Genomic DNA, 26145 nt, shown 5'->3' with positions numbered 1-26145 from the left:
TTTTTAGAAGCCATGCTCCATAGTCTAGAGAAGGAAATGAGTAGAGAGTGGATGATTTAGGAATGGGAGCTCAGAGGCAGAGGTGCCAGAGGCTCAGATGTCAATCATCCTGGAAGTGCTCACTGCAGGGCTGTACACAGAGTGCAGAGGGCAGTAAACACAAGCTAGACGCACCCATCTTAGGAGCACGCCAAGATCCTACAGAGCTGGATCTGGGGAATGTTTCATGGCTGGCAGAAAACAAGCACTTGTTATATAATTTTCAGCTAAATATTATACAATTATTAAAGCATCAGGGAGGAAATAGCAGAGACTGCTGCCTGAGGACAGTGGATGCTTCTGGTACATGTTTTTCCAATGCTAAAGGTAGTCTGTGTGACACATGCAGAAGATACCACCTCAGATCAAAAGTGCAAGGACACAGATATACTAATTGCCAATAATGCCAGTCCTCTTCTAAAACCTCATTTCCAACCTTATACTGAGAAGTTTAAAATATATTACTCACTGTCAACCTCTAAACCTGGTATCTAAGATTGTCAGAATAGGGATTTGAATCAAAACATAAGGTAAATTTTAAATAATGAATATTTTCACTAAAACATCAACAAAGCCAAAGATATTATTTAAACCACATCTAAAGAACTTGTTTAAATCAAATCTAAGCATCTTCCACCAAACAAAATGAAAGTATACAAAATTTCTTCTACCCTATTTTAAGGGTACTATAAGGATACCTAGCATGGATGGACTAGGATATTCATTCATCAATGTTTACCAAGGATTTTGGGAGTTCCAGAAGAAAAATTCTTATGTGTAGTGTAACTACAATAATGAAAAATATGCACAAATACAGAGCAATTACCTTTGGGGAGAAGGGAGAGGGTGAGATTTTGGAGGAATATTGAGAGGGCTCCTGGGATGCTGGTAGTGTCTTATATCTTAACGTGAGTGATGGATACATGGGCATTCTTAATAACTTATTGAGCTATAAACTAAAAATGTGTATTTTCCAGTATAAGTGTTATACTTTAATTTAAAAACTTCTTTAAAAAGGATTGAAACAAAATATTAATATGTTATAACTGATTCTTTACAGAGTGGTAGAAATCTTGTTTCTTTCTTTTATATGTAATTTCCCAATTTCATCATGGGAAAAGAGATACATTTTATTGAACATACATGTGATATCTTGGAATGAATTAATAATTTATACTTTAAAAGAAAAACAATTATCTTCCAAAAGAAATGTGTACAGATATGTAAACCTGTACCCAGTTTATAAATACTAGACTAATATCAATGAGCATTTGAAAAAGCAGAGTTGATACTACAGATCACAAAGTCAAGAATTCTAAAAATACATTCATACAGGAAATCCCAATTATATAAATGGGTGCATTGAAGGTCGAGAATCATAAAACTAAAAACATTGAAAAAGAGTATCCAATTTAGAAATAATAAGGCTGAGAAAAGGGAAAATGCCAAGACTGTACAAATCATGATCAGAGGGGGGAAAAATCAAAGAAAACTTTTTTGAAGTGAAAGATAACTTCAGCCTGGTTAACAAGTGAGGGCACAAAGAATTTCTCAGCAATTATCCTTAAAGAATGACCCCAGACACTTAATTGTCAAGTTTTAAACTTTTAAAGACAAGATCTTACATTCTGTCAAGAAGAAAGGTATAATATTCTTGGGTCTCATCTTTCAGATCTCTGAGAAGGGAGAAGCTAAAAAGAATTATAAATACAAGAACTCAGATAAATCTTCTTTTAAGACAGATAATATATTAAGACACAGAAACCATACAATCAGCAAAGTCCTACAGCTGTTAAGTTCACCCTAAGAGACAACACATTTTTGAAAGGTACTTACTTTCTAAGAGGTGAGAGAAATATACTTTAAATATATATATATATATATATTGCTTTCAGAGAGGAAGGGAGAGGGAGAGATGGAAACATCAATGATGAGAGAAAATCATCGATCGGCTATTTTCTGCACGCCCCCAACTGGGGATCGAACAACCTGGGCTTGTGCCCTGACCAGGAATCAACCGTGACCTCTTGGTTCATAGGTGTACACTCAACCACTGGGCCATGCCAGCCAGTGAGAAAGATACTTTTTAAGGAAATAAACTATGAAGAAACAGTGAAATAAATTAACATGCAATCAGCATACTTGACCACATATTCTGAGAATAAAGGATAAATATGTCAAAAATAAATTAAGCTACCAAATATACCAGCAAAAAATAAATGTGGTATATTTTCAATGGCTACAAATTTTTTGTGGCTACTCCCATCAGGAGATGGAGTCTCTTTCTCACTCCTTAAATCTGATTAGCCTTGTGACTTGCTTTGCAACGGAAGGGATGTTGTGTGATTTCGAAGCCTAGCCCTGAAGATACCTTGCGGCTTTTACTCTCACCTTCTTGGAAATCACTGGAAATCTACAACAGCCAAGTGAAGAGGCTTGGGCTCATCTGGAGGCATAGGGCTCAGAAGACCACCAGCACTGTACCCTACACGTGTGAATGAGGCCATCTAAGACCACCCAGCCGGAGTTAAGCCACCAGATGACTGGGGCCACAAGAGAACTGCGTGGCTTAGCCCATCCTAAATTACTGATTCACAGAGCTATGGGGAAAGGGAATTGTTGTTTAAGCTATTAACTTGTGGGGAATTTATTATATAGCAAGATATAATAAACTGAAATGAAATAAGTGAGAGAAAAATAGGGAGTTGCACCACGAACTTGACTCTTATCTACCCTAGGAAGAAAGAACATTAATGTTTCCTGGTAAAAACAAAAGCTATTAATATATACAATACAAATGTTTGTGTTAAAATGTGTCAATGTTAGGTATGTAAAAAAATATTGGTTGAAATGTTAGTTAGAAAGGGAAGAAAGTTTAAGGTCCAAAACAGAATATAAATACAATGGAGGGGAAAAAGGAAACATTGAAACAAACATAACATTTAGTCAATAATCTCAACACTCCATTTTTTAAAACATGACAAGTCAACAAATATATTTCCTTAAATTCTAAAGTTGAATAATCTACCATAAATAAGGAAGAAATACTTTCTTTCATTTTCAAATACTATCCATGCTCCCTGGCATTGCTGCATCTGTAACATACTGTTACCTTTGCCTGTTATGATCTTTCTTCCTTTTGTCTCTTCATACTACAGTTAATGCCTACTCATCAGATCTCAGGTGACCCTCACTTCCTTACAAATTTCTTAAGTAGGTCAAATGTCTATCCTGATTATGAACTCCTGAGGAACAATGTACTTCTCTTTCATAGGGTTGTTACAACTGACATTTACATTCATTTCTTGAGATTATCTGATATAACAGTGGATTAAATGTTCTATGAAGGCAGGGCCCACATTTATTTTCATTCTCTACTGAATCCCCAGTGCCTGGCACAAGGTCTGGCATATGAAAATGTCTGTGGGAAGAATACATAAATGAGAGGGAGTGGTCTTATTTCTTAGGTCCCTTCTAATCCCAAAATTCTGTCCCACTATGAATGAACTCAGTGGAGACTTCTGGCACAGTTGAACTGTACATTATGCCAGTGAACCTGCTGGTTATGTAGAGCTTGAAGACCCTGCTTTTCCACTCTTATTTCTCTCAATAGCAACTATTTCCTTAGTACAACTGAAATTTGGTTGTTGAACAGGAAGAGATGGGTGACAGTCACCAGATTTACACAAAATACATGACCTTGTAATACATTCTCTTATCTAAGAATACATAAAATCTAATTAATAAGTCCTCTGAAACAAAGTTGCTTTTAATAAGGTGGTCTATGTGGAGGATTTAGAAAGCATTTGGCACCTCTCAGACAGGGGTAAGGAACTGCCAGGATCAAGGAAGTTGAGGAGGCGTATGTGTTGCCTCGGGCCACAGTCTGGGACTCATGGAACATAGGTTAACAGAAATATATGAGAGGAAAGTATTTATTTAGGGTTCTTTGTTTGGTATGGTCATGTTTCAATATGTACAGCTTTTTTCCTAACTAGGAGAGCAAACAGGTATGAATATTTTATTAAAAATCATCTATAATAGATTTATGTCTGAGGAGAAAAAACTAGTTCATTGGAAGCACATTGTATTTACATTAAAGGTAATGCCATTTTCAGTCTCTTCTCTTCTTAGTTGCTATGAAGTCATTTTACAACAATTATTTTAATGTTAATGAGACTATTCTAATATCTAACGAGAATATTTTAAGCTCAGAATTATGTCTTAAATTCCTAAAATAAAATAAAAACCTGTACTCGTTTAAATTTAAGAACACAGCAATGAGAAATGAAATTTGTTTTTGTTTAATTTCTAAAATTTGTCATAAAAACCTAATTTCTTAGTCATACTCTAGAATTTCCACATATTATATTGTTTCATTGATATGTTAGTGTTTTCACATAGTCTGTTTTAAAGTGCATTTTCATTCAATATATTCTAGTGTTTCTGATCTGGGTTTCCAAAACTGAAACAGCTTTTTAAAAAGTCCTAAATATTTAAACTCTCAAGTCCTCAAGAAAATAAAACGTGGGAATTTTAAAGTTTATTGATTAAAAGAGTAGCTATTCTTTACTTTGTCCCCATCGGAAGCCTCTCTTTTAACACAGTTTCTGGTGACAGTCCCGAGAGGGAAGTGACTTGCCCATCATCTCACATGCTTATGGGACAGCTGAAATGAGGACCACACACTCTCGACTCCCACCAACCTCTGGGGACAATCCTTCCCCATTCCATTCTTCTCTTGCCACCCTTTCCACTGGGAGCCTTCAGCATGTAAGGCACAGTACTTGTGGGGACGGTTCCTTTTCCTCTCAGAAAAGTCTGTCTTTCATGAGGGGAGAGGCATGTCAAGTTTCTGGACACCTCTCTTTCCCTAGGGTTTCAAATGCTCCAGCTTTACAGCAAAAGATATCAAGATGATTAAGTAAATGTACTTTGCTCTTGCCTAAAGGCAGCAATTTTGTTCAGAAAAGCCACACATAGAGCTATTTGTGAACTGTATGGGAAGAAAAAACCCCCAGGAGATCGCCGCCATTACCTGAGTAGGGCTCTGAAGACTTAAATCTAAACCACAGGTAAACTCTGTATGATGGTCCACTATTTCAAGAAGAGGATCAGGCTTTGAAAAGTTCCAGAATCTGTGAATATAAACAAAAAAAGTAATTCAAGTTCTAAAATTACCAAAAAGTTCACCTAAGAAAAACAGATATTTAACATAGCAAAGATTTTATCAGAATAGGCCCAACCAATTAATAAATGCAGAGCTCCATTGCTGGCCCACATTAAAAAATCAAATAAAGAAAAAAATGCACTCCATTCTATTATATAACAAATGGAATTAGTAATCAATCTACCCTGTAAACAATGATTATCTTCCCATTAGTATAACTTGTAGGGTGAAACTTCACAAGTTTTAGTTAATTTTTTTTTATATTGCACATGGACATTTCAGATGAGAGAGATCAGGCTTTCTTTCTTTTTTTTTTTTTCAGCAATTTCTAAAAGCATTCACTGCTGTAAAATAAGAATATTGGAATACATGCACTCTAACATTTTGTGATTTTAAATACTATTTCATTTCTGACATGAAAAGATCTTAGGTTTAATTTACATTTCAATAGCAATTCAAATTCTTAAAAAAGAATCTGTTCTCTTATAAAAATATCTCTGTAATTCTGAAACTATCTTTTTCTTTTTTCTGCAGCACAGCCCTTCTTATAGATTTCATGTCAATGTAATTCTCGAGTCAAGAAAAACGGAAATGTGTTTTCCTGGGCCAATATTAAGTATTCTATTTATGCTCTATAGACGGGGAGTGGTAATATTTACCATGATATATCTGATTTCTACCGTTTAGAGAAGAGTTTGGCCCTATTTTCAATACACAAAATAGCACTTTATTTGTAAAGCTTTATTTGCTCATCCTCCTTCTTATTCTAAACACACCATAAAAAATGGCACATTCAGAATCATAGAGTCATACTCTAGTTCAGCCTCTCTAATGATGCACAACATAGAACACATTGAAGGCTTAGCAGATCTCTTTGTAAGAGAGTAAATACACAAAACCAGCAGTCAGTTTGTTTAACCTGGCAGTATTATTTTCCTAATAAATACAGAGTTGGTCTTATTAAGTCTGAAAAGGATTGTTGCTATGGATAATCTACTGTGTGGTACCAGAGAAACAATGAATAAATAGCTCATTTATCAGATTACTGAAATCTGCAAAATATTTAAGGAGAGTGACTTTACTTTTGAAAATCTGCCCATTCAAACAAATGAGGGAGCAAGCTAAGCTGCAGTCCTTCTCAGAAATCATAATAATGGTCTCTACTGTCTTTGCATATTTGTTCTTTGGGTCTAAAGACAGTGAATTTTACTGCAATCTAATTTTCTAGATCTTGATAATGTTTATATAAGCAAAAGTAAATATGTAATCGTATAATTTCATTTCTAAAATATGGTTATATGCTGATTTGCAATAGCTGAAACAATAATCAAATGATTTTGTATATGCCCACTATAATCCAAAAAGTATTCAAAAGTTTTAAAAATATGTATTTAATATGGAAAAAAAACTGAGTTAAAGGAAAAGTAAGGGTGGGAGAGTAAATTCAAATCTGTAATATTTGTAAACAAAATTATATTCCATAAAGTTGTGTACTGCTTGGCAGGGGAGGACCTCTCAAGATGCTAAGCTTTCCAGGAGCCAAAGGAAAAAGGGAGACACAAGAGATCCCTCAATTCAAATTGCTCTTGGAACTCTGAAGGAAATTCACCCTTGGGAGTCCACAAAACAGAAATCCAATGCTTATGTAATGAATTCCCTGAACATTTCTTAGGGAAACACAGACATGCTGTTTCATGGGTTGCTACTCATGAGTCACCCCAAAGAGCAGTTTGTTGGAATCATTCTATGGGGAGGTCAATTAAATCCAGGTAATCAGCTCTCTGACTTCATTTGGGATTTAGATTTTATTTCAGTAAAATTGGTAGGATAAATGCTCTTTAGACAAATCCTAAAAACTGGTTTCCTTCTGAACTATTTAAGGACTAGAGGCCGGTGCACGCAATTCGTGCACGGGAGGGGGGGAACCTCAGCCCGGCCCGCACTCTCTAGCAATCTGGGACCCCTCAAGGGATGCCCGACATTCCTCTCATAATCCGGGACTGCTGGCTTCTAACCGCTGGCCTGCCTGCCTGCCTGATGGCCCCTAACCACTCTGCCTGCCTGCATCATCGCCCCTAACTGCTCACCTGCCTGCCTGTCTGATCGACCCTAACCACTTTGCCTGCCTGCCTGAGCGCCCCTAACCACTCACCTGCCTGCCTCATCACCCCTAACCACTCTGCCTGCCTGCCTGATCGCTTCTAACCACTCTGCCTGCCTGCGTGATTGCCCCTAACCACTCTGCCTACCTGCCTGATCACCCCTATCCACTCTGCCTGCCTGCCTGCCTGATCGCTTTTAACCACTCTGCCTGCCTGCGTGATTGCCCCTAACCATTCTGCCTACCTGCCTGATCACCCCTAACTGCCTCTGCCTCGGCCCACGCTGCCGTGGCTTCTGGAATGACATCCAGATGGTTGTTTGGCTGTCCGGTCTAATTAGCATATTATGCTTTTATTATTATAAATAAAAAGCAATAAGGATTCATTTATACCCTCCTGACCTGTTCCTGAAATGCAGTTTTGTTGTTATTTTCTTATTTAAACCTGTTAAGGATAAGGCTGCATGGAGGACAAGACAGGTGAACCTTATGAAAATTAGGATGCTTAATAAGGGCACATGTGTGAAGCCATCCAATTTTAGCTTGAAAGTGTGGTAAGAGAAGTTGCACATGCAGGAGAGCAGAGAGTGGATTCAAAAACTCAATATAAATTTGTCTAATATGTAGCTTCGTGGGCAGTCAAGGCTACAATTCCACACTATAGTCACACCTATCATAATTTTAACCTGGGAAAAACTATCAATATTTATTTATTTGCATTTTGCAAAGAACTCATCAAATAAAATACATGCTAAATATGAGCCTAACCAATGGACACAGACTGGGGTGGGGGGCAGAAGGAGGGCATGTGCTGGGTGGTAGGGACGGCTGGGGAGAGGTCAATGGGGGGAAAAGGAGACTTATGTAAGACTTTTAACAATAAAGAATTTAAAAAAAAAAAGACTCATATGGGCTGTCTACAAGAGACCCACCTCAGAGGGAAAGACACACAGAGACTAAAAATAAAGGAATGGAAAAAGATATTTCATGCAAATGGAAATGAAGAGAGAAAAAAAGCTGGGGCAGCAATACTTACATCAGATAAAATGGACTTTAAGAAGTATAGAGCTTCAGGTTTAAAAGATGAGAAAAGTTCTGGAGATGAAGAGTGGTGATGGTTGCAAAAAAATGTAAATGTTCTTAAGGACAGTGAACTGTACACTTAAAAATTGGTCAAAATGGTAAATTTCATGTTATGTATATTTTTCTAAAACTAAAAAAAGCTAAATTGAAAAACAAAAAAAATACATGCTAAAACTCTAAGGATACTATTTGGTGAAGGGAAAGTTAATTTAGTGAATGACATACAAGCACGATTTTTTATTACACCATTTCACAGCTCTGACAAGTTATGTAATACACAAAGTATATATATATATGTGGTGCAAACATTATGAGAGGTTCATTTCCAGCAGAATGGCTGAATAGGAACCTAGGCCAATATTCTTCCTGAAAACAATTAAACTTGCTAGATAAACTGTGAAAACAACTACCACAAAACTTCATAAAAGCATCAGTGAGGAACACTCAAGTAAAAACTAGAGTGGTGTCTGAAACCCAGCGCAGTAAATGGAACAGTGAAGGCAGCTTTTGCCCTGAGAGAATTTGCTAAATAGGAAGAATCTAAGCTTCTATATTTTTAACCTCAAGGAGATCAGGAGCCAGTAAAATAAGAAAAATTCAGTATTTATATTTATTTATAATTTTAATATATTTTTCAGTAAACTGAAATATCTAATCAAAAGTATCAAGTCAAATACAGTAAAGTGCACAAGTTAAATAGCTGAGACAATAAAAAATTAATGTCTATAAACTTTATTTTTAAATCATAAAACAAATAACAAAAGAAATAAAATAAATGTATTTATTTTACATTTATTCATTTCCACACTTTAAATGGCAACCATTGTCAACAGTTTGATGTGTATAGTTCAAGATTTTTCTAGGTATCATCATTCAATTCCACCAGGAAGGGGTGAGTTGTAAGGAGAAAGTGGCAGGAAGAAAGTGAGCGTTTCACCAGGTTTCCTCACGTTTGCAAATAGGGAATTGGCAAGGTCTCTCTTCGCAATCTTTTTCTGGACTCAAGGTCCCATAAGTTCTATATATCTGAGGGCCTTCGTGTGCCTATCATACAAGTAAAATGAGCTCCTTTTTATTGGGAGAAGGCAGGCTACATATATCATTAAGCAGTCAAATAAGGCACATCATTTTTAAATGATGGCTTTTTGGTACAGCATATATATACTTCTTGGTGCCTTTTTGTCTCTTTGCTGATGAAATCACTGACTATTTAAGCTCCATCATGGGAAGTAAATACACTGGACAGGCTTCCAATGATTAAAAATATTACAGAACTGTAGGAACATTTTTCATTTAAATTGGAGAGGTAGAGAGAAAAATTCATCATAGTACAATGTCTTGGTTAAATCCCTTTTTGCCTTCTGACTCACAATTCTTTAGCAAAGCAAGTATGTAGCACTGTGTTAAATAAAGCATCAAAACGATTTCAAAAATGAAGCTAAAATCACTTTTTTACTTTACTCAAATGTAATTTGAAATCTCTATACAAACACTTTTAAAATTTAGCCAGTACATGAATTCAGTAGAAGGTTTAAAATATTTTTCAGTTTCCTTTCCTGTTCACAACCCACATGTTAGTAATTCTTCATGAGTCTTTCCTAACTATAAGAGTTGGGGGAAAGTTTTGGCTACTTTGCAATGCCTTACATGTGCCTTAACTTTAGTTGTGTATTTAAAATTTTTAAGCGAATTGCAATATTATAATTATCTCTATTTGCATTGCTTGGCTATGTAGCATTCTCCAGTGGTGAGCAAAACATGTCACAACTGCTTGTTTTCTCATTTAATTACTCATTCATACAACAATTTATGAGTGCTAAAATGTGCCTGGTACCGTGCTAATAAGCACCAAAAGCAAGAGACACGTGGCCACAGCCCTCCTGCAGCTCCTAATTCCATGAGATAGATGGACATTAAAAAACAAAACAAAACAAAAAAACACAACAAAAACACAAATGTAACTACAATTGACAGCTGCCCCCCAAAACAACGCAGGATGATGTAAGAATGTTGTCCTGAAGAAGTGACACTGAGCTGAAGGTTGAGTTCACCAGGTGGAGGGCAAAGATGGCAGCTTGTCCCTTGTCAGCAAGGAGCCTGATGGTTTGTGACTGAGAGAGCCCATTGGACTGGGGCAAGAGAAGAGGAGAGTGTTACACAAGGCAAACAGGACCAGATCACAGAGGTCTTGTAGGCCATGTGAAGAATTGGGAATTTTTCTCTTAAGTGTAAACACACACACACACACACACCAGTGAGAGTTTTAAGCAGAACGTTTATACACTCCATTTTGCCTTCTTAAAAATTTTTAAAAATAAACTACTTTTTTATTTTAAAACTAGAGGCCCAGTGCACAAAATTCATGCACTGGGGGAGGGGGAGGGTCCCTTAGCCCAGCCTGCACCCTCTCGCAGTCTGGGTTTGCTCACTCCTTACTGCCCGCCTGCTCACTGCTCCTTACGGCTTGGCTTGCTGCTCCTTAGCGCTGCTGCGGAGGCGGGAGAGGCTCCCACCACCGCCACTGCGCTTGCCAGCTGTGAGCCTGGCTTCTGGCTGAGTGACGCTCCCCCTGTGGGAGTGCACTGACCACCAGGGGGCAGCTCCTGCAATGAGTGTCTGCCCCCCGGTGGTCAGTGCACATCATATCGACCAGTCGATCTGGTTGTTCCGCCGTAACGGTTGCTTAGGCTTTTATTATATACTGTAGATAGTTTCAAATTTGCAGAAGAACTGTGAAGATAGTATAGAGAGTTCCCTTACAGTATGACCACATGTAGTATAGTCAGTTTTGACTTTTAAAAGGTATCTCTGGCCACTGAGAGAAGAATGGATTTGAGGGCTCAAGAGTGGATATGTGGCTACCAGTGGTCTAAAAAGAGATGATAGCAGCTTGGATTTTAGGTGGTACAGTGATGATAAGGAAAGGTTGATGGATGGATTAGAGATATATTTAAGCAGAAAAAATTAATAGGACAAAAGAAATCAAAATGATTAATGGAACAGAAGATACCAAGAAAGATGCATTTGCTTATTTACTATTTAAATTATTTATTCATCTATTTTCCTCTAAAAGTCACTAAGTTCCTTACACTCAAGGACAATATTCTAGTCTTTGTATTTCTTGCATGTATAAAAGTATCTGACACATGGATAGTCCAAGAATGTTTCACGAATGAACAAAAAATAAATAAGCATATTAAGGACAAGATAAACAAATAACGAAGGCCAACCTCACAAGTAAGATAACTTTTAAATCACCTATAGGCCTGGTTCCCAAATGATGGACCAAGGCTCATTATATCAGATATTCGGAAAAGACACATTCCTCAGGTTTGCTGAGAAATTTTTTCCTAAAAAATTCTAATTGAGTAGATCAGTCTGAAATCCAGAAACCTCTTCCCAAGAAATGCTGATAGGCTTGGAAACACCATGGAAAGCAGTACTTCTCACCCTTATATCATCATACATACAGATTAGATAAATTCCCATTAGAAACAATAGTGATTTCAGGAAGAAGGGGAGGGGAGAGAAAAAGGCAGTGGTTCTCAACCTTGATAGTATTTTTAAAAATACTGATGTGTGAATGCTCCCCAAGAAATTCTAAATGGCCTAGAGTACATCATGGGAATTGGAAGGTGCAAACATTCTCCGGGTGAAGGTAATATGCAGCCAAGGTTGGGAAGCTCTGACCTGGGTAGGGGGCATTACCCGTTTATTGAGAATCACTGATCTAAACAGCAGTTTTCAAACCTAAGTTTGCATCAGAATCACCCGAAGAGCTTGCTGAGCATGAATACAGACATCTGGAGTGTGGCTGGAGAACTTATTTTAGAAACAAGTTCCCAGGTGATGCTCACGTTGCTGGTCCTAGGGCCAAACTTTCAGAACCACTGATCCAGACAGTTGTTACTGGTTAGAATTATTACTTCATTGTGGCTCTAACCACTAATGAAGGCAAAACTTTGGGAAGGGACAAATACATTAGAAGCAAAAGACAGGCAAATAGTTTCACAGAAAAAGTAACACTATTATCTCATATAATTTAACTTAGCAGACTAGGATAAAAAGCTGCTGAACAAACAAGTATTAGTGTTAGCTCCAGCTTCCCAATAATGAAGAACAAAGATGATCCAAAACTAAGGTTCTCACATTACCCAATCCATCCTCAGCAAGAAAGACTTTGACAGTGTGCACAGTCTTCCCCATTATCTTATCCTAGAGGCCCTATGCACAAAAATTTGTGCAAGAGTAGACCTTCCTTCCCTCGGCTACTGGCACCAGCATCCCTCCTGTACCCACGACCCGCGCTTTTCTCCTCCGGCTGCCCGCAGGCACCCGGGACCTGGGCTTGCTTCCCTCGGGCCGCCTGCAGGCACCTGGGACACAGGCTGGTTTCCCTCTGGGCCCGGCTATGTGAGGAAGGACATCCGGTCTAATTAGCATATTACCCTTTTATTATTATAGATTGCTTCGGATAAGCGTAAAAAATTTTCAAGGTAAGATACAAAGGGTATACAGTAGTCCACACCTATCAGCAGTTTCAGTAACCCACAGCCAATTGTGATCATATAATATTAAATGGAAAATTCCAGAAATAAACAATTCATATGTTTTTAATTGTACATCCGAGTAGAGTGATATCTCATACTTTCTCCAGTCTGTCCCACTCAGGAGTGAATCATCCCTTTGTCCTGTGTATCCACACAGTTTATGTTCCCCATCCATTAGTCATTTAGTAGCCCTCTAGGTTATCAGATCCACTGTTGCTTATATTCAAGTAACCTTCATTTTACTCCATAATGGCCCCAAAGTGCAAGAGTAGTGATGCTGGCAATTCGGATATGCCAAAAAGAAGTCATAAAGTGCTTTATTTAAGTAAAAAGATATGTATGCATAGGAAATAACATAAGTTATATACACTATAGGGTTCAGTACTAGCCAAGGTTTCAGGCATCCACTAGGGGTCTTGGAATGTATCCCCAATGGTTAAGGGGGGACTACTGTAATCATTCTCATTTCAGAGATGAGGATAATTGCTCAAGGAAATTAAGCAATCCATGGTGACATAGCAAATAAATGGCAGCCCCAAAGCACAGACTCTACTGGCATAATGTCCAGTACTTTTTCTATTGAAAGATGCTGCCATTCATTTTTTTCTCTAGACCTGGGCCATGATAGTGAATCTAGAATATAGACGGCAGGAATCGGGGTTTCTTTGGGAAGCTCTGATTAACAACCTGAAAGTTCAAATGGACCTGGTCCAAGTCAGGTTTCCCCCTCACTCCTCAAACTACATAGAAAATTCCATAAGCCAAAGTCCATGCCAAAATCCCATTAGTGTGCCAACTTACATTCAAAACCAATACCCTAAGGAAATTATGAATAGAATAAATATGCACTCCTGTAGCAAGGAGTTCAGAAATTATCCCTTCTCTGTTCTATTTTTTTTATATGCACTTACTACATCCTCTCATCTACTTTGCTGTCTCCTCCTAACTTAGGTATCACTCGAGTGATTGGCTCTTTTTGTAACCTCAGAGATTTCTATCCTTTAAAAGTGAATTCCCTCTGAGTATAACATGGAATCACGGGCTTATTACTTTACCATCTGTATTGCTTTTGGAGGGGATTAAAAATAGAAATTGTAAGCAAGCAAATTTTGTAAAGGGCTAAACTTTCATTTATTAACTCAAAAATATTTATTGAATGTTAATGCTCATTTATTTGCATGATTGGATTGGAAAGGTGCTTGTGTTTTGGAACTGGTAATAACAAAGTTTAAAATAGAAAAACACTAATTGCCTGAACATATTATTAATTTTGAAGAATTACTGAACAATTTTCAAAGATGAATTTTAGAACACTCAATTGCAAATATCCAGAAACCATACCATATTTATAAACTTTCAAGGTTAAATATAATAAAATTCTAAACTTAAGCTTGTCCAGCAAAATGAATTATTCAGATTTCAATTAAAATTTTAATTAGATCAGTACTGTGGAGGGGCTGACTCCACTTCATCACAATAAACATTAAGTCCAGGAACCATGTACCACAAAGCCTAGAGTACCTTTGACAAATTAAAGAAAACCATTAGCTGATGGAAGGCTTGTTCTGGGGGAGTTTATGGCTGTGATCCACAAGGATGCAGGATGGCTTTCTGAAGAATGTCACATCTCAACAAAAAGAGATGAAGGGGGAAAAAACTCCCATGGAGTTTGTTTACTGCTTACTGGCACAAAATGAAGAACGATGAAATTTTTTTTCCAATAAAGTCTCAAACAAATATCTGACAATAAACAATATGATAAGAATTTACTCATGCAATAGTATCATTATCTCAGGCATGAGAATGGTCTATGTACATCTGAACTGTAACTGGCACCAAAACGTGGCTACCTAGAGCAAAATATCATTTCACAAAGTTCAGAGGATAATGTGATCAGATGAGATTCAAGTTCCACACCTAAATGTAGAACAACGTTAAACTCACAGCAGCAACCTGCCTGTGCTTTGGTCTTGATTAGCAATGTTACCATGAAATACTTAATGTTCTCATCTCTGCAGCTGAGCATTTATGAATAAAACCACTCGGGGTACCAGGTTGTGAAATGTCAGCACAGCGCACAAGGACCTCTTATTGTACAACTCTCTCCTCATTAGAAGATGGATACAGTGGTGGGGAGAAGAAAACAGACATTAACTAAGGTGGAGAAAGAAAATCAGACACAAAGCAGAATAAACAAGTCTGTTTACTTTCTGGTGATTGGACATGAAAGCTTGGGGAGAAAAAAGATCCGTCTATAGAAAGAAGAAGGACCGATGAAGCAGGAACTCAGGGTAAAGCAGTCCCAGTACCTTGCCTAGGCCCTGCTGCACCACTGCCCTGGGGCAAAGGGAGCCCAGAGCCTAAGAAACATTTTCCATTTTTTATTTAAGCTAGCTCAAGATGGTTTCTGTTTCACACGGGAGTGTACACAGGTGTGCTCACACACGTCCTAAAATATATAATGAAGAAAGATACGGGACTCTGCTGAATTTTATTTAAGGTGAAAATAGATTAATAATCATGATTTTATTCTCTGTATGGTTCATTTCATTAGGTCAAATCTTGAAAAATTAAATATTATAATATTTGTTTAGTGTTGCCACACTCTAGGTTGGAGTTTCAGGACAGGCCTTTGGTCTTGATTAGCAATGTTACCATGAAATACTTAATGTTTTAAATAAATAAATAAATAAATAAATAAATAAATAAATAAATAAATTATCCCTGAGTTCTTAGGGGACAAAGTAAACTACTAACAACTGACAGGTAATACCCAGTTGATCTAAATAAATAGGTTCACTATGTGTGTAAATAACTAAGAGAGGGAAACACTGAGGTTCTACTCAAGTGCCTTTTTCTTAAAAACTATACTTGCACAGATCTGCGTCCACTAATTCTACAGGCTTATAACAAAGAACAGCAGCTTCGAGCCGTGCCCCCTCGATCTTTTCACCTCAGAGGCATTCACTTTAAATTCTTTTAGCTGTTTCTTCTGATTTTTTACTCTGTATTTTGGAATAATATGCTCAGAGAATTCACTGATTATGTTCATTTTCAGATATTATCTTTTTACTTCCTACTATGGAAGATGAGGCAAAGCAATATCTACATTAGGAAATATATACAACAAAACCCACAGTTGCCTTATTGAAGCTGCACAAGAGAATTTTTAAAAAATTATAATGCAAATTAGCTGACAAACTCCATAAATTTTCTGTTGGGACTAATCAGCACAATTCAAAGTTCAAAGCAGTGACTTACATGGCATTAACCTCAGGCTTAACATTCCTCATTCCTTTTAGATCTATTTCTTCATGTGCTTGCATTAGGGTGTGAATTAGACACAGATTTGGTTTGATTCTTAAAGAACACTGTTAGTACTAAATAATTCTGAAAACGTTCTGCAATTATAAATCAAGGTACTTAAAATCAAATGTCTTACAAGAAGAAAAAAAAGTCTTACAAGTTTTTTTTTCTAATTAATGCATGTTGTTTCATTTTATAGGAAATTATTTTCATTTTTCACCTGGCATTTAACTTGCAAAATTACGCTTCACTTAATCAAAAGATCTTTCCAGTATTGCAATAATCAACACAAGAATTTTCTAATTTAAACAAGTCAAATGGGAAAACTCTTTTGGAACATATTAAAAAAAAACGAACATAATAAACTCAGGAGTTATTGCTTCATACATACAAATATCTTAAACATTAGGTATATGAAGCTCATAGAGATTTATCAGTAAATCCCATATTACAATTGGTTGTGGAAAAATAATATCTATCTGTAACTTTAGTTAACAATCAGGATACCAATACAATGGTTACAAATTTATTAAATACTAAAATGTTGCAATCTAGTCAATACTGATTTAAACAATAGAACAGCAAGTTTTCTCGGTGAAAAATACCATTTTCTTATCCCAACAGGACTTTACACTTTAATTCAGTTTTAGTGATGACTACTTTAAATACAAAGTGAAAACCATATTAAAATATAATCATTTGCAGGCTTTTAAAAAATAAATATTTTTATTGATTTCAGAGAGGAAGGGAGAGGGAGAGAAAGAAACACCAATGATGAGAGACAATCATTGATCAGCTGCCTCCTACATGCCCCACACTGGGGATTGAGCCTGCAACCCTGGCATGTGTTCTGACGGGGAAATGAACCATAATCTTCTGGTTCATAGGTCAATGCTCAACCATTGAGCCATGCCGGCTGGGCCACTTGCAGGCTTTTATAGTCAGTAACCAAAGAGAATCAAAATTTTTAATATAATTTAAATTCACTCACATTTATAAACAAATGTATTTAGTATATCCATGTCCCAGATGCTAGGGACAAAACAATGAAACAGACAAGTCCTACCCTATAATCAGGCAATGTGTTTTATTAAATATATTCATTACAAAAATATCCTTATAAGAATTAAACAAATATGTGAATGCATATATTCTCATTCTTAACAAGAAAACTAAAGACAACTACATTAAGATGCTTTCCTATTATCAGTGGTGAAGTCTGGTGATGCTTTCCTATTATCAGTGGTGAAGCAAAAACTGTGATGAGTTACAAAGACATTTATATCTAAGTATGGAATATTAAATCACTCTTTGATCATTTTAAGATTCACAGTTCCTGCAAATAGTATCATATCATTAGCCACATAATTTCTGGTGATTTGATAAACAAATATAAAGGAATTACAACAACTATCTTAAAAATGAGGTAAAATGATCATTTGAAGCTGCATATGAGCTCACCTTCAGCCACATTTTTTATCTATTTACTTTGACTGACCTTTTTTTGTGGGTAAGGGGGACTAGGTAAAGTTGAAATGAAAGGTTTGAGACAGAGTACATATTCAGCTATACTATCTGTTTACTCTGCCTGACCTTTTTTTATGGGGAAGGGGAAGAAAGAGAATTATCTGCTCCTGAGAATCTCTATGCTAATAAACATAAGGATCAAAAAAGTCCATCAACCATACCAAAGTTAAGATACTCACTACATAAAGGCAAATCCCACGAGAGTAAATGTGACAAAGATAAAAGGTATTTCTGTATTTGCTGCTTTGTTAAGAGTCTATGTGTACTACAATCCAATTAAAGACCACTTACCTGTTAATGCAATATAATAAAGCTATTTATTTTATACTACAGGCCCAGTACACAAAATTCATACACTGGGTGGGGGGTGTCCCTCAGCCAGCCTGCACCCTCTCCAATCTGGGACCCCTCTGGGGATGTCCGACTGCAGTCGGACAGTCAGACATCCCTCTCACAATCTGGGACTGCTAGCTCCCAACCGTTCGCTTGCCTGCCAGCCTGATCACCCTCTAACCACTCCCCTGCCAGCCCGATCGCCCCCAACTGCCTTCCCCTGCTGGCCCGGTCGCCCCCAACTGCCCTCCCCTACAGGCCCGGTTGCCCCCTACTGCCCTCCCCTTCAGGCCTGGTCCCCCCCAACTGCCCTCCCCTGCTAGCCTGATCGCCCACAACTATCCTCTCCTGCCGGCCATCTTGTGGTGGCCATCTTTGACCACATGGGGGCGGCCATCTTGTGCAAGGGCGTGAGGGTCAATTTGCATATCACCTCTTTATTATATAGGATTACAATTAAACAATATATTAAATGTCACATTTATTAGAAGGTATTAGTAAGAAATGTTTTAAGTATCTTATTTTACAGCTGACTTTCTCAAATGTTTCTATTTTGAAAATGACTAACCAACAGAAAAATTCAAAGAATAATATGATGAACACCCATATACTCTTCATCTAGATTTACCAATTGTTAAAAATTTGGCATATTTCCTTTATTTTCTCTCTCTACACATACACACATAAAATAATATTTTTGCTGAACCACTTCAAAATAAATTGCAAACACCATCAAGAGTATGTATGTATGTATAGTAATATGGTACTAAGTATAAAATTTGAGGAACATATATGTGAATGAAAAAAAGAATGAAACTTGAGTGCTCAAAATGGCCAAGCATTATGTGAACAGCCTTGCATATATTGATTTCTAAACCTCATAACAATATGTTTTATGAGTGAGGAAACAACAGCTCAGGGAGATTTAGTGACTTTATAAGAGATTAAATATAACAATAGCTAGTAATGGTATATCCAAGATTTTAAACTATACCTCTTTTTCTATTACATCATGCTATCTTCCTCAGAAATAATTTCTAACAAATATGTAGATAAAAATATAATAATTTAGAAGAAAATACAGGTTGAATTGAAGTAGAAATGGTCACATGGTTATGGATTTGAATAAAAAGACATATTCAACTTTGCATAGTACATCTCCTGTTCTGGTTCATGCTGCACTACATTCACAAGGTACGCTTCCCCCACCTCACCTTGACAGGGCAATAAGAACTCCCATTCACAAAGCTCCTTAGTAGCTTTAAGCACATAATTATCTTTGTATAGTTATGCCCGGAAAGGCATAAATAATGACTATCTTAACTCTCCCTATGGTACTTATGTTTTAAATTAGGAAACAGACTATTAATATTCTCATTTAAAATATCTGTTACTAGAGGCCTGGTGCACGAATTCATATACCAGTGGGGTCCCTCAGCCTGGCCTGTGGGATCGGGCCGCAACTGGCTCTCCGACATCCCCGAAGGGGTCCCAGATTGCAAGAGGGTGCAGGCCAGTCCAAGGGACCCCACCGGTGCACGATCGGGGCCGGGGAGGGATGTGGGAAATTGCCCAGCCGGGGTGGGACTGTGGGAGGGCTCCAACCCACCTCACTCAGTCCCAATTGGCCAGACCCCAGCAGCAACCTACCAGTTGGAGCATCTTCCCCCTGGTGGTCAGTGCACATCATAGCAACTGGTCAACCAGTCAACTGTCTTCCCCATGGTGGTCAGTGCACGTTATAGCGAGCAGTTGAGCGGCCTTTGCATATCATTAGCATATAATGCTTTGATTGGTTGAACAGATAACCAGATGACCAAACACTTAGCATATTAGGCTTTTATTATGTCAGATTTCTTTGAGCACTTATTATGTGCCAAGAGCATTTCCAGATACTTTCATTTAATCCTCTGAACATCTCCAAAAGATAGGTATCATTTCCTGTATTGCATGACTAGCAAATGGAGGAGCCAGCCTTTCTCCTCAAATCTGACTGATCCTATGCTCACTCCACCACACAGTGGATTTCTAACCCATAGAACTTTGTATATGCCTCCAGAAGCAAGGCATGGGGAGGGACAGGGCTGATTCTAGATAACCTCCTATCTCTACTCTGTACTTCTCTCTCACCTCCTTGTTAATTTGGAATTTTATTAAATTATACTTTGAGTAGATATTTAGAAAAAGCTATTCTATTATAACTTCCACTTAAATATTTCTTTTGAATGAAATAGTTACCGAGTCTTGGTCCTAGATTGTCTAATCTCCCTCCCAAAACCTTAGGGTTATATAATTTCAAGTTATATTATATTACTTTCTTTTTCAGGAATATATCCCATATATAACTTGGGAATCAAATATAATGTTTTAATAATATAGTTATATAATTCATTTAACAACAGATATGATACATATTTACTATGGTAATATTGTACATACTTAGGAATCTGACTTTTGAGAGGAATAATAACCCAAACAGAGAGCCCAAAAATATAGGGAAGTGTGTATATGTGATAAATGGCTATTTTTAAGTCTTAAATTTTATTAAGTGAGCAGATTAAAACTTGTACACAGAAAAGCATAACATGATAGCTAGAAGTGAAAAAGTATAGAGAAAAGATAAAAAGTGAAAGAGCCGAGCCGGTGTGGCTCAGTGGATTGAATGTTGTCCTGTGCATTAAGAGTTCGCTGGTTGATTCCTGGTCAGGGCACATGCCAGGGTTGCGGGCTCGATCCCCAGTAGGGATGTGCAGGATTCAGCTGATTAATGTTTCTTTCTCATCAATACTTCTAACTCCCTCTCTCTTGGAAAAAGATGAATAAAAACATACATTTTTTTTATGCTTATGAGTAAGGAAAATAAGGATTCGGGGTAACGCTTGAATTCTCACTGCTAATGTGAGACGAATTTTTGAGCCGGTAAAGGTTGCCCCTAAGGTGACCCGCCTACTTTGCGAGATGCCTGGGAGTTTCAATCTGCCCAAAAACAAAACAAACAAACAAACAAACAAATTTTTTTTTTAAGTGAAAGAAAAAAACTGTAAAGTAAACTTTCTGGGGACCACAGTTCCTTAGGACAGTCCTATATTACACAGAACATTTCAATAGCTGATACAAGGCCAGCTGTGGTCAGAAGTTACAATTCTGTTAAGGAAGATTTAAGGTGGTGTTCCTAAATTATAACTCAATTAAAGAAGATAAAAAAAATTATGATAAGGACATATGAAATCCCACACATCAGTAATCTATTTAAAATTCTGGTTATATCTTTCCAAACATTTTTCAATAAATGTTTATACATATGTGTATCTTTATACATGTGTACAAGTGTGTATTATCCTATCCTATATAATAAAAGCCTAATATGCTAAATGTCCAGTCGTCCGTTCAACCAATCAAAGCATAATATGCTAATGATATGCTAAGGCCGCTCAACCACTAGCTATGACATGCACTGACCACCAGGGGGCAGACAGTCGACCAATCGACCAGTCACTATGACGTGCACTGACCACCAGGGGCAGACACTCCGATCGGTAGGTTACCTTGCTGCTGGGGTCTGGCTGATCGGGACTGAGCGAGATGGGCTGGACACACCCTGGAGCCCTCCTGTGGTCCCTCTCCAGCTGGCCAACCTCCCGTGTCCCTCCCCGGCCCCGATCGTGCACCAGTGGGGTCCCTCAGCCTGGCCTGCGCCCTCTCGAAATCCAGGACCCCTCAGGGGATGTCGGAGAGCCAGTTTCAGCCTCATCCCACAGGCCAGGCCGAGGGACCCCACTGGTGTACGAATTTGTGCACCAGGCCTCTAATATATATATATATATACATACATACACACATACACACACACACACACACATTATAATTTCAAAAAATTTTTTAAATATATTTTATTGATTTTTTTTTACAGAGAGGAATAGTTAGAAACATTGATGAGAGAGAAACATAGATCAGCTGCCTCCTGCACACCCCCCACTGGGGATGTGCCCGCAACCAAGGTACATGCCCTTGACCGGAATCGAACCTGGGACCCTTCAGTCTGCAGGCCGACGCTCTATCCACTGAGCCAAACCAGTTAGGGCTAATTTCAAAATGTTTTAAAATCTATATTAAGATAAAAATTATGGCACATAAACTTTTATGCATCCATCATTGTCAAGAGTCACTTATGTGGAATACTTCAATTCTGAAATGATTATAGAGATTAAAGGCAATATTTTGTTATTATTAACTTAGTCTCTATGGAGAACATGCTTACATAATAGGGGAAAAACAGAAATACATAAAGTCCCCAGGATTAAAGAAGTTTCCAAGTATCGAGTAACATAAAAACACTTAGACATAGAAGATCTAAGTTCAAGTCTAGCTTTAATTCCTTGCCAGCTATGTGACATCAGCCAGTCCTTTCACCTCACTGAGTCAACTATCTTCTAGATAAAGCAAGCACCCCCACAATAGTGTGTGTGGATTAAAAGAAATATTTTATGTGAAAATACTTTGTAAACTAGACACAGCTAATCAAAAATAAGAATTTAAATAACAGATATAATGTAGAAGAATTTTAAGCATAATAAAGACTTGTCTTCTCTTAGACCTATCCCATTCAATGTTCCTACTGCCTGAAATCCAATTCAATAGGGGTCCTATTGGAGGAAGGGAGTCAATGTTATGGCCATTGTAGGATTTTATGCCTGGTGTCTGCCCTCAATGCCAGTAGTGTCTCCCACCATGCCACAAAACTTCTTTCTCTAAACTCATCTCCTTTTGGTTTATTCACTCTTACAGATTGAATTGTCAGTAAGTTAATGACTTTTGAATCCACATTTACAGCCCTTTCCTCCAGCCAATGATCTAGCTCCACAGTTTCAATCTGGAAACACTTGGGGTGGATGGAAAACAACCGTTAATTTTTCTCCTTTTCTTCCACGTTGCCATTATTTAACTCCCATGCTAAAAATTCTATAATAACTCTTTAGTATTTTATATATACTATTTTAAAAAACAAAACCTGGTTATGGTATTGTTTTAATTGAGAGCTGGAAGCCTCAGTGTGATGTTTCCTGGTTTGTCTCTCTGCTTTTATTAGATCAGTCAAAAAGAAAGTTAAAGCATATAATTTCTCTCAAGGCATTGTAATTTATTCTAGTAGAAGTACAATCTACACAAACAAAGTTATATAGCTTCTTCCATATAAAATACTGACTCTGAAGGAGAGAGGAATTCTGGGTAGTTGAGGCAATGAGGTTATGTAAGTCTAAAATTCTTAGTGTATCCTCACAAAAACCAATACAGAACAACAAAAAGAACAATTAAAACTACACAAAACTTAGATCTTTAACACATCCAAACTTCTTAATTACATGTAAAAAGAAAAAGACAAACAGAATACCAATAAGCTATCTCCCACGTTCCAGCTGCAAGCCTCTGAGGCCAGTGAGGGCAGTTTAGGGAAAACAAAACTGAACAGAGAAGAGAGAAGCAGAGACACAAGGTCTTCATTTATTAAAAAATAAAAAACTCCTATCAAAATAAAATGGATACAATAATTCAAACAATTCACCTGACAAAAGATTCACTCCAAGAAAACAGACAGCAAAGTAGAAGAAAACTAGAATATAACATCCTAAACTGAATTAAACATCTTTAAACAAGCATTTGGAGACATCAAAAAAAGAAAAAAGCCTTGATCAATGTAGTATAAGAGTAATTTCATCTTTGTCCCTGCTTCCTGATACAGAGCTCCTAAAACCCTTGGAATTTCCTGAATGACAGAAGAGTATTTTGTTATTCATAAGGAGCCTCCTTTGAGCAAACTAGAGTTTTTGCTAATGAGGTGATTTAGGATGGAGCCCCTATATAACCTCTGGAAGGGGCTGGTCACCAGAAAGACCAAGTGATTAGAGGGCTAGAACTTTCAACCCCACCCACTAACCTCCAGGGAAGGGAACGGGGCGGGGGGGGGGGGGGGGGCTGCAAATTAAGCTCTATAAAAACTCTTGAACAATAAGATCTGATGAGCTTCAAGACTGGTGAACACAACCACAAGCTGGGAGAGTGGTTCACCCCAGTTTCTGCACTTGGGACCTTCATGAACTCTCCCTATGTACCTCTTCATCTGTCTATCTTTATCCTTTATAACATTTTAAAAATAAATGGTAAAAGTAAAAGCCATTCTAAAACATTATCAAATCTGAGGAGGGGCTCATGGGAACCTCCAATTTATAGTTGGTAGGTCAGAAGTACATGTGACAACTTGAACTTTTGATTGACCTCGGAAATGGGGCAGTCTTGTGGAACAGCCCTTCATCTGTAGGATCTGATGCTATCTCAAAACTGAGGTAAATTTATAGGATACCCAGTTGGTGTCTGCTGAGAACTGAAGAATTGCTTGGTGGGGGAAAACCCCACACACATTTGGTCTCAAGACTACTGACAGTAGAGGAAAAAAAATAGTTTTTCCCTTATAATCAGGAATTGCAAAAACAAAGAAAAGAAGTGAGCAAAAACAGAAAGAAGTGAAGTAGAGCTGAATAAACACAAGAAAGAAATAGAGGGGGAAAGGCAAAATTATATCAGAAATGAAGACAAAATTACATAGTGCCCAAAGAATACATTTACATAACATAATAACGGCTCTGAAAACAGCAGAAAAACAACCAAGAGAATGAAAATGAGATTTTTTTTAAAATAAAAAGTAAAAAGCATCAGAGAGAAAGCATTTGATATAGAAGACAGCGAAAAGAAATTCAATTTATGTTGAGAGCCCCTGCAAATGATAAAACATTGTCTCAGAACTAATATTTTAAATTATAATCCAAAAAAACTTTTGGAAATAAAAGAAGACCTGAAGCTACATTATTTAAAGAACCCACTGAACTCTTTAACCTGTAGCATGCAAATGGAACTGAAAAAAAAGATCAAATAACTCACAAGGACAAGACCATTAACTGCCATCAAAATTCTCAAAAACAACATAAAACAAGGCCAAAATGAGGGAGCATTTTCAAAAAGCTGCAGGAAAGAAATGTAAATTTAGTTTATGTTCAGCTAAGCTATCCTTTAAGTATCCAGGACATAGAGAAACAGTTTTAAACATGCAAAAGCTCCTAATCATCAGCCCTTCCTGAGGAATCTACTAGAAGAAAAATTCATCAAACCAAGAGATGATGGGGAAATTTCAGCAAAAAAATTTGTGATGAGTATTTAATATATTTAGTTATATATCTAAAAGCAAAACAAAGGTGTAAATAAGAGTAGAAGAATACTATATAATATGATGGTGCTATATGTTATATGTTGCATGTTCTGACAAAGTATAAATAAAACAACTCAAAATTTGATGGAGAAGGGAAAGCGGAAAATAAGGAAAGTAGAGTAAATGCCTTGGTTATGTATGCAATCAATAGAAGTTAAAGTAAATGCCATTAAAAACTCACAAACCAGTGGCAAATTTTCAAATGTGCCCAGCTCAGATTTTTTTATATTAGTAAGATAAATACATTATCTTCCTAAAAATTGCAAAGATGCAAATGCTACTTGGTATTTCACAATGAAACTTATCCAAAACTACTGTACCTTACAGTAAAGTCATAGGAGCAAGAGGCCAGCACAGAAGAATGAAATGGTGAAAACTATAAAACAAAACATATTTTTGAAGTTAGCTGTAATTATAACATGCTTAATAAATTAAAATCTAGTCAGGGCTGTCACTAAAAATTATGCTTTTCTGAACCTTATATGCTTTAATTCAAGGCAAAAATATTGTAGCCTTTTATGTATGTTATCTACAGGAAAAACACTTAAATTTAAAATAGTATATTTTACATAAGTAATAACATACTTTCATAAGCTGCCCTTTGCAATGACATTTCTTTGTTGTCTTTCTCATCAGTACTTTAATAGTTACATACACATAATAACCAGATTTGCCAACTTTCTAGTTTGCAAAATACTTTCACTACATTACCCTATTTCATTCTCAGAAGCACTGTGAACAAAAAGTAAAAATATCTTCAACTACTAAAACCTGTGTGCCA

The 26145-nt window shown here is 37.1% G+C and overlaps 1 protein-coding gene across 2 annotated transcripts in view; it reads right to left on the bottom strand.

Annotated features, from left to right (window-relative positions):
- The window catches only part of PEX7 (peroxisomal biogenesis factor 7), a 65731-nt gene that overhangs the window by 11442 nt on the left and 28144 nt on the right, over positions 1–26145 (bottom strand). For both annotated transcript variants that reach the window (XM_079779829.1, XM_079779830.1), the window contains 2 exons: positions 25685–25740; positions 5078–5177 (listed from right to left, as the gene is read on the bottom strand). In XM_079779829.1, the coding sequence (XP_079635955.1) occupies positions 5078–5177; positions 25685–25740 (156 nt within the window). The remainder of the gene's footprint in view (positions 1–5077; positions 5178–25684; positions 25741–26145) is intronic.

The sequence above is a fragment of the Cnephaeus nilssonii genome (genome assembly GCF_951640355.1).
Source record: "Cnephaeus nilssonii genome assembly, chromosome: 9".
Lineage (NCBI taxonomy): Eukaryota > Metazoa > Chordata > Mammalia > Chiroptera > Vespertilionidae > Cnephaeus > Cnephaeus nilssonii.
Note: the sequence above shows the minus strand (reverse complement) of the source record. Positions and strands in the feature narration are given on the sequence as shown.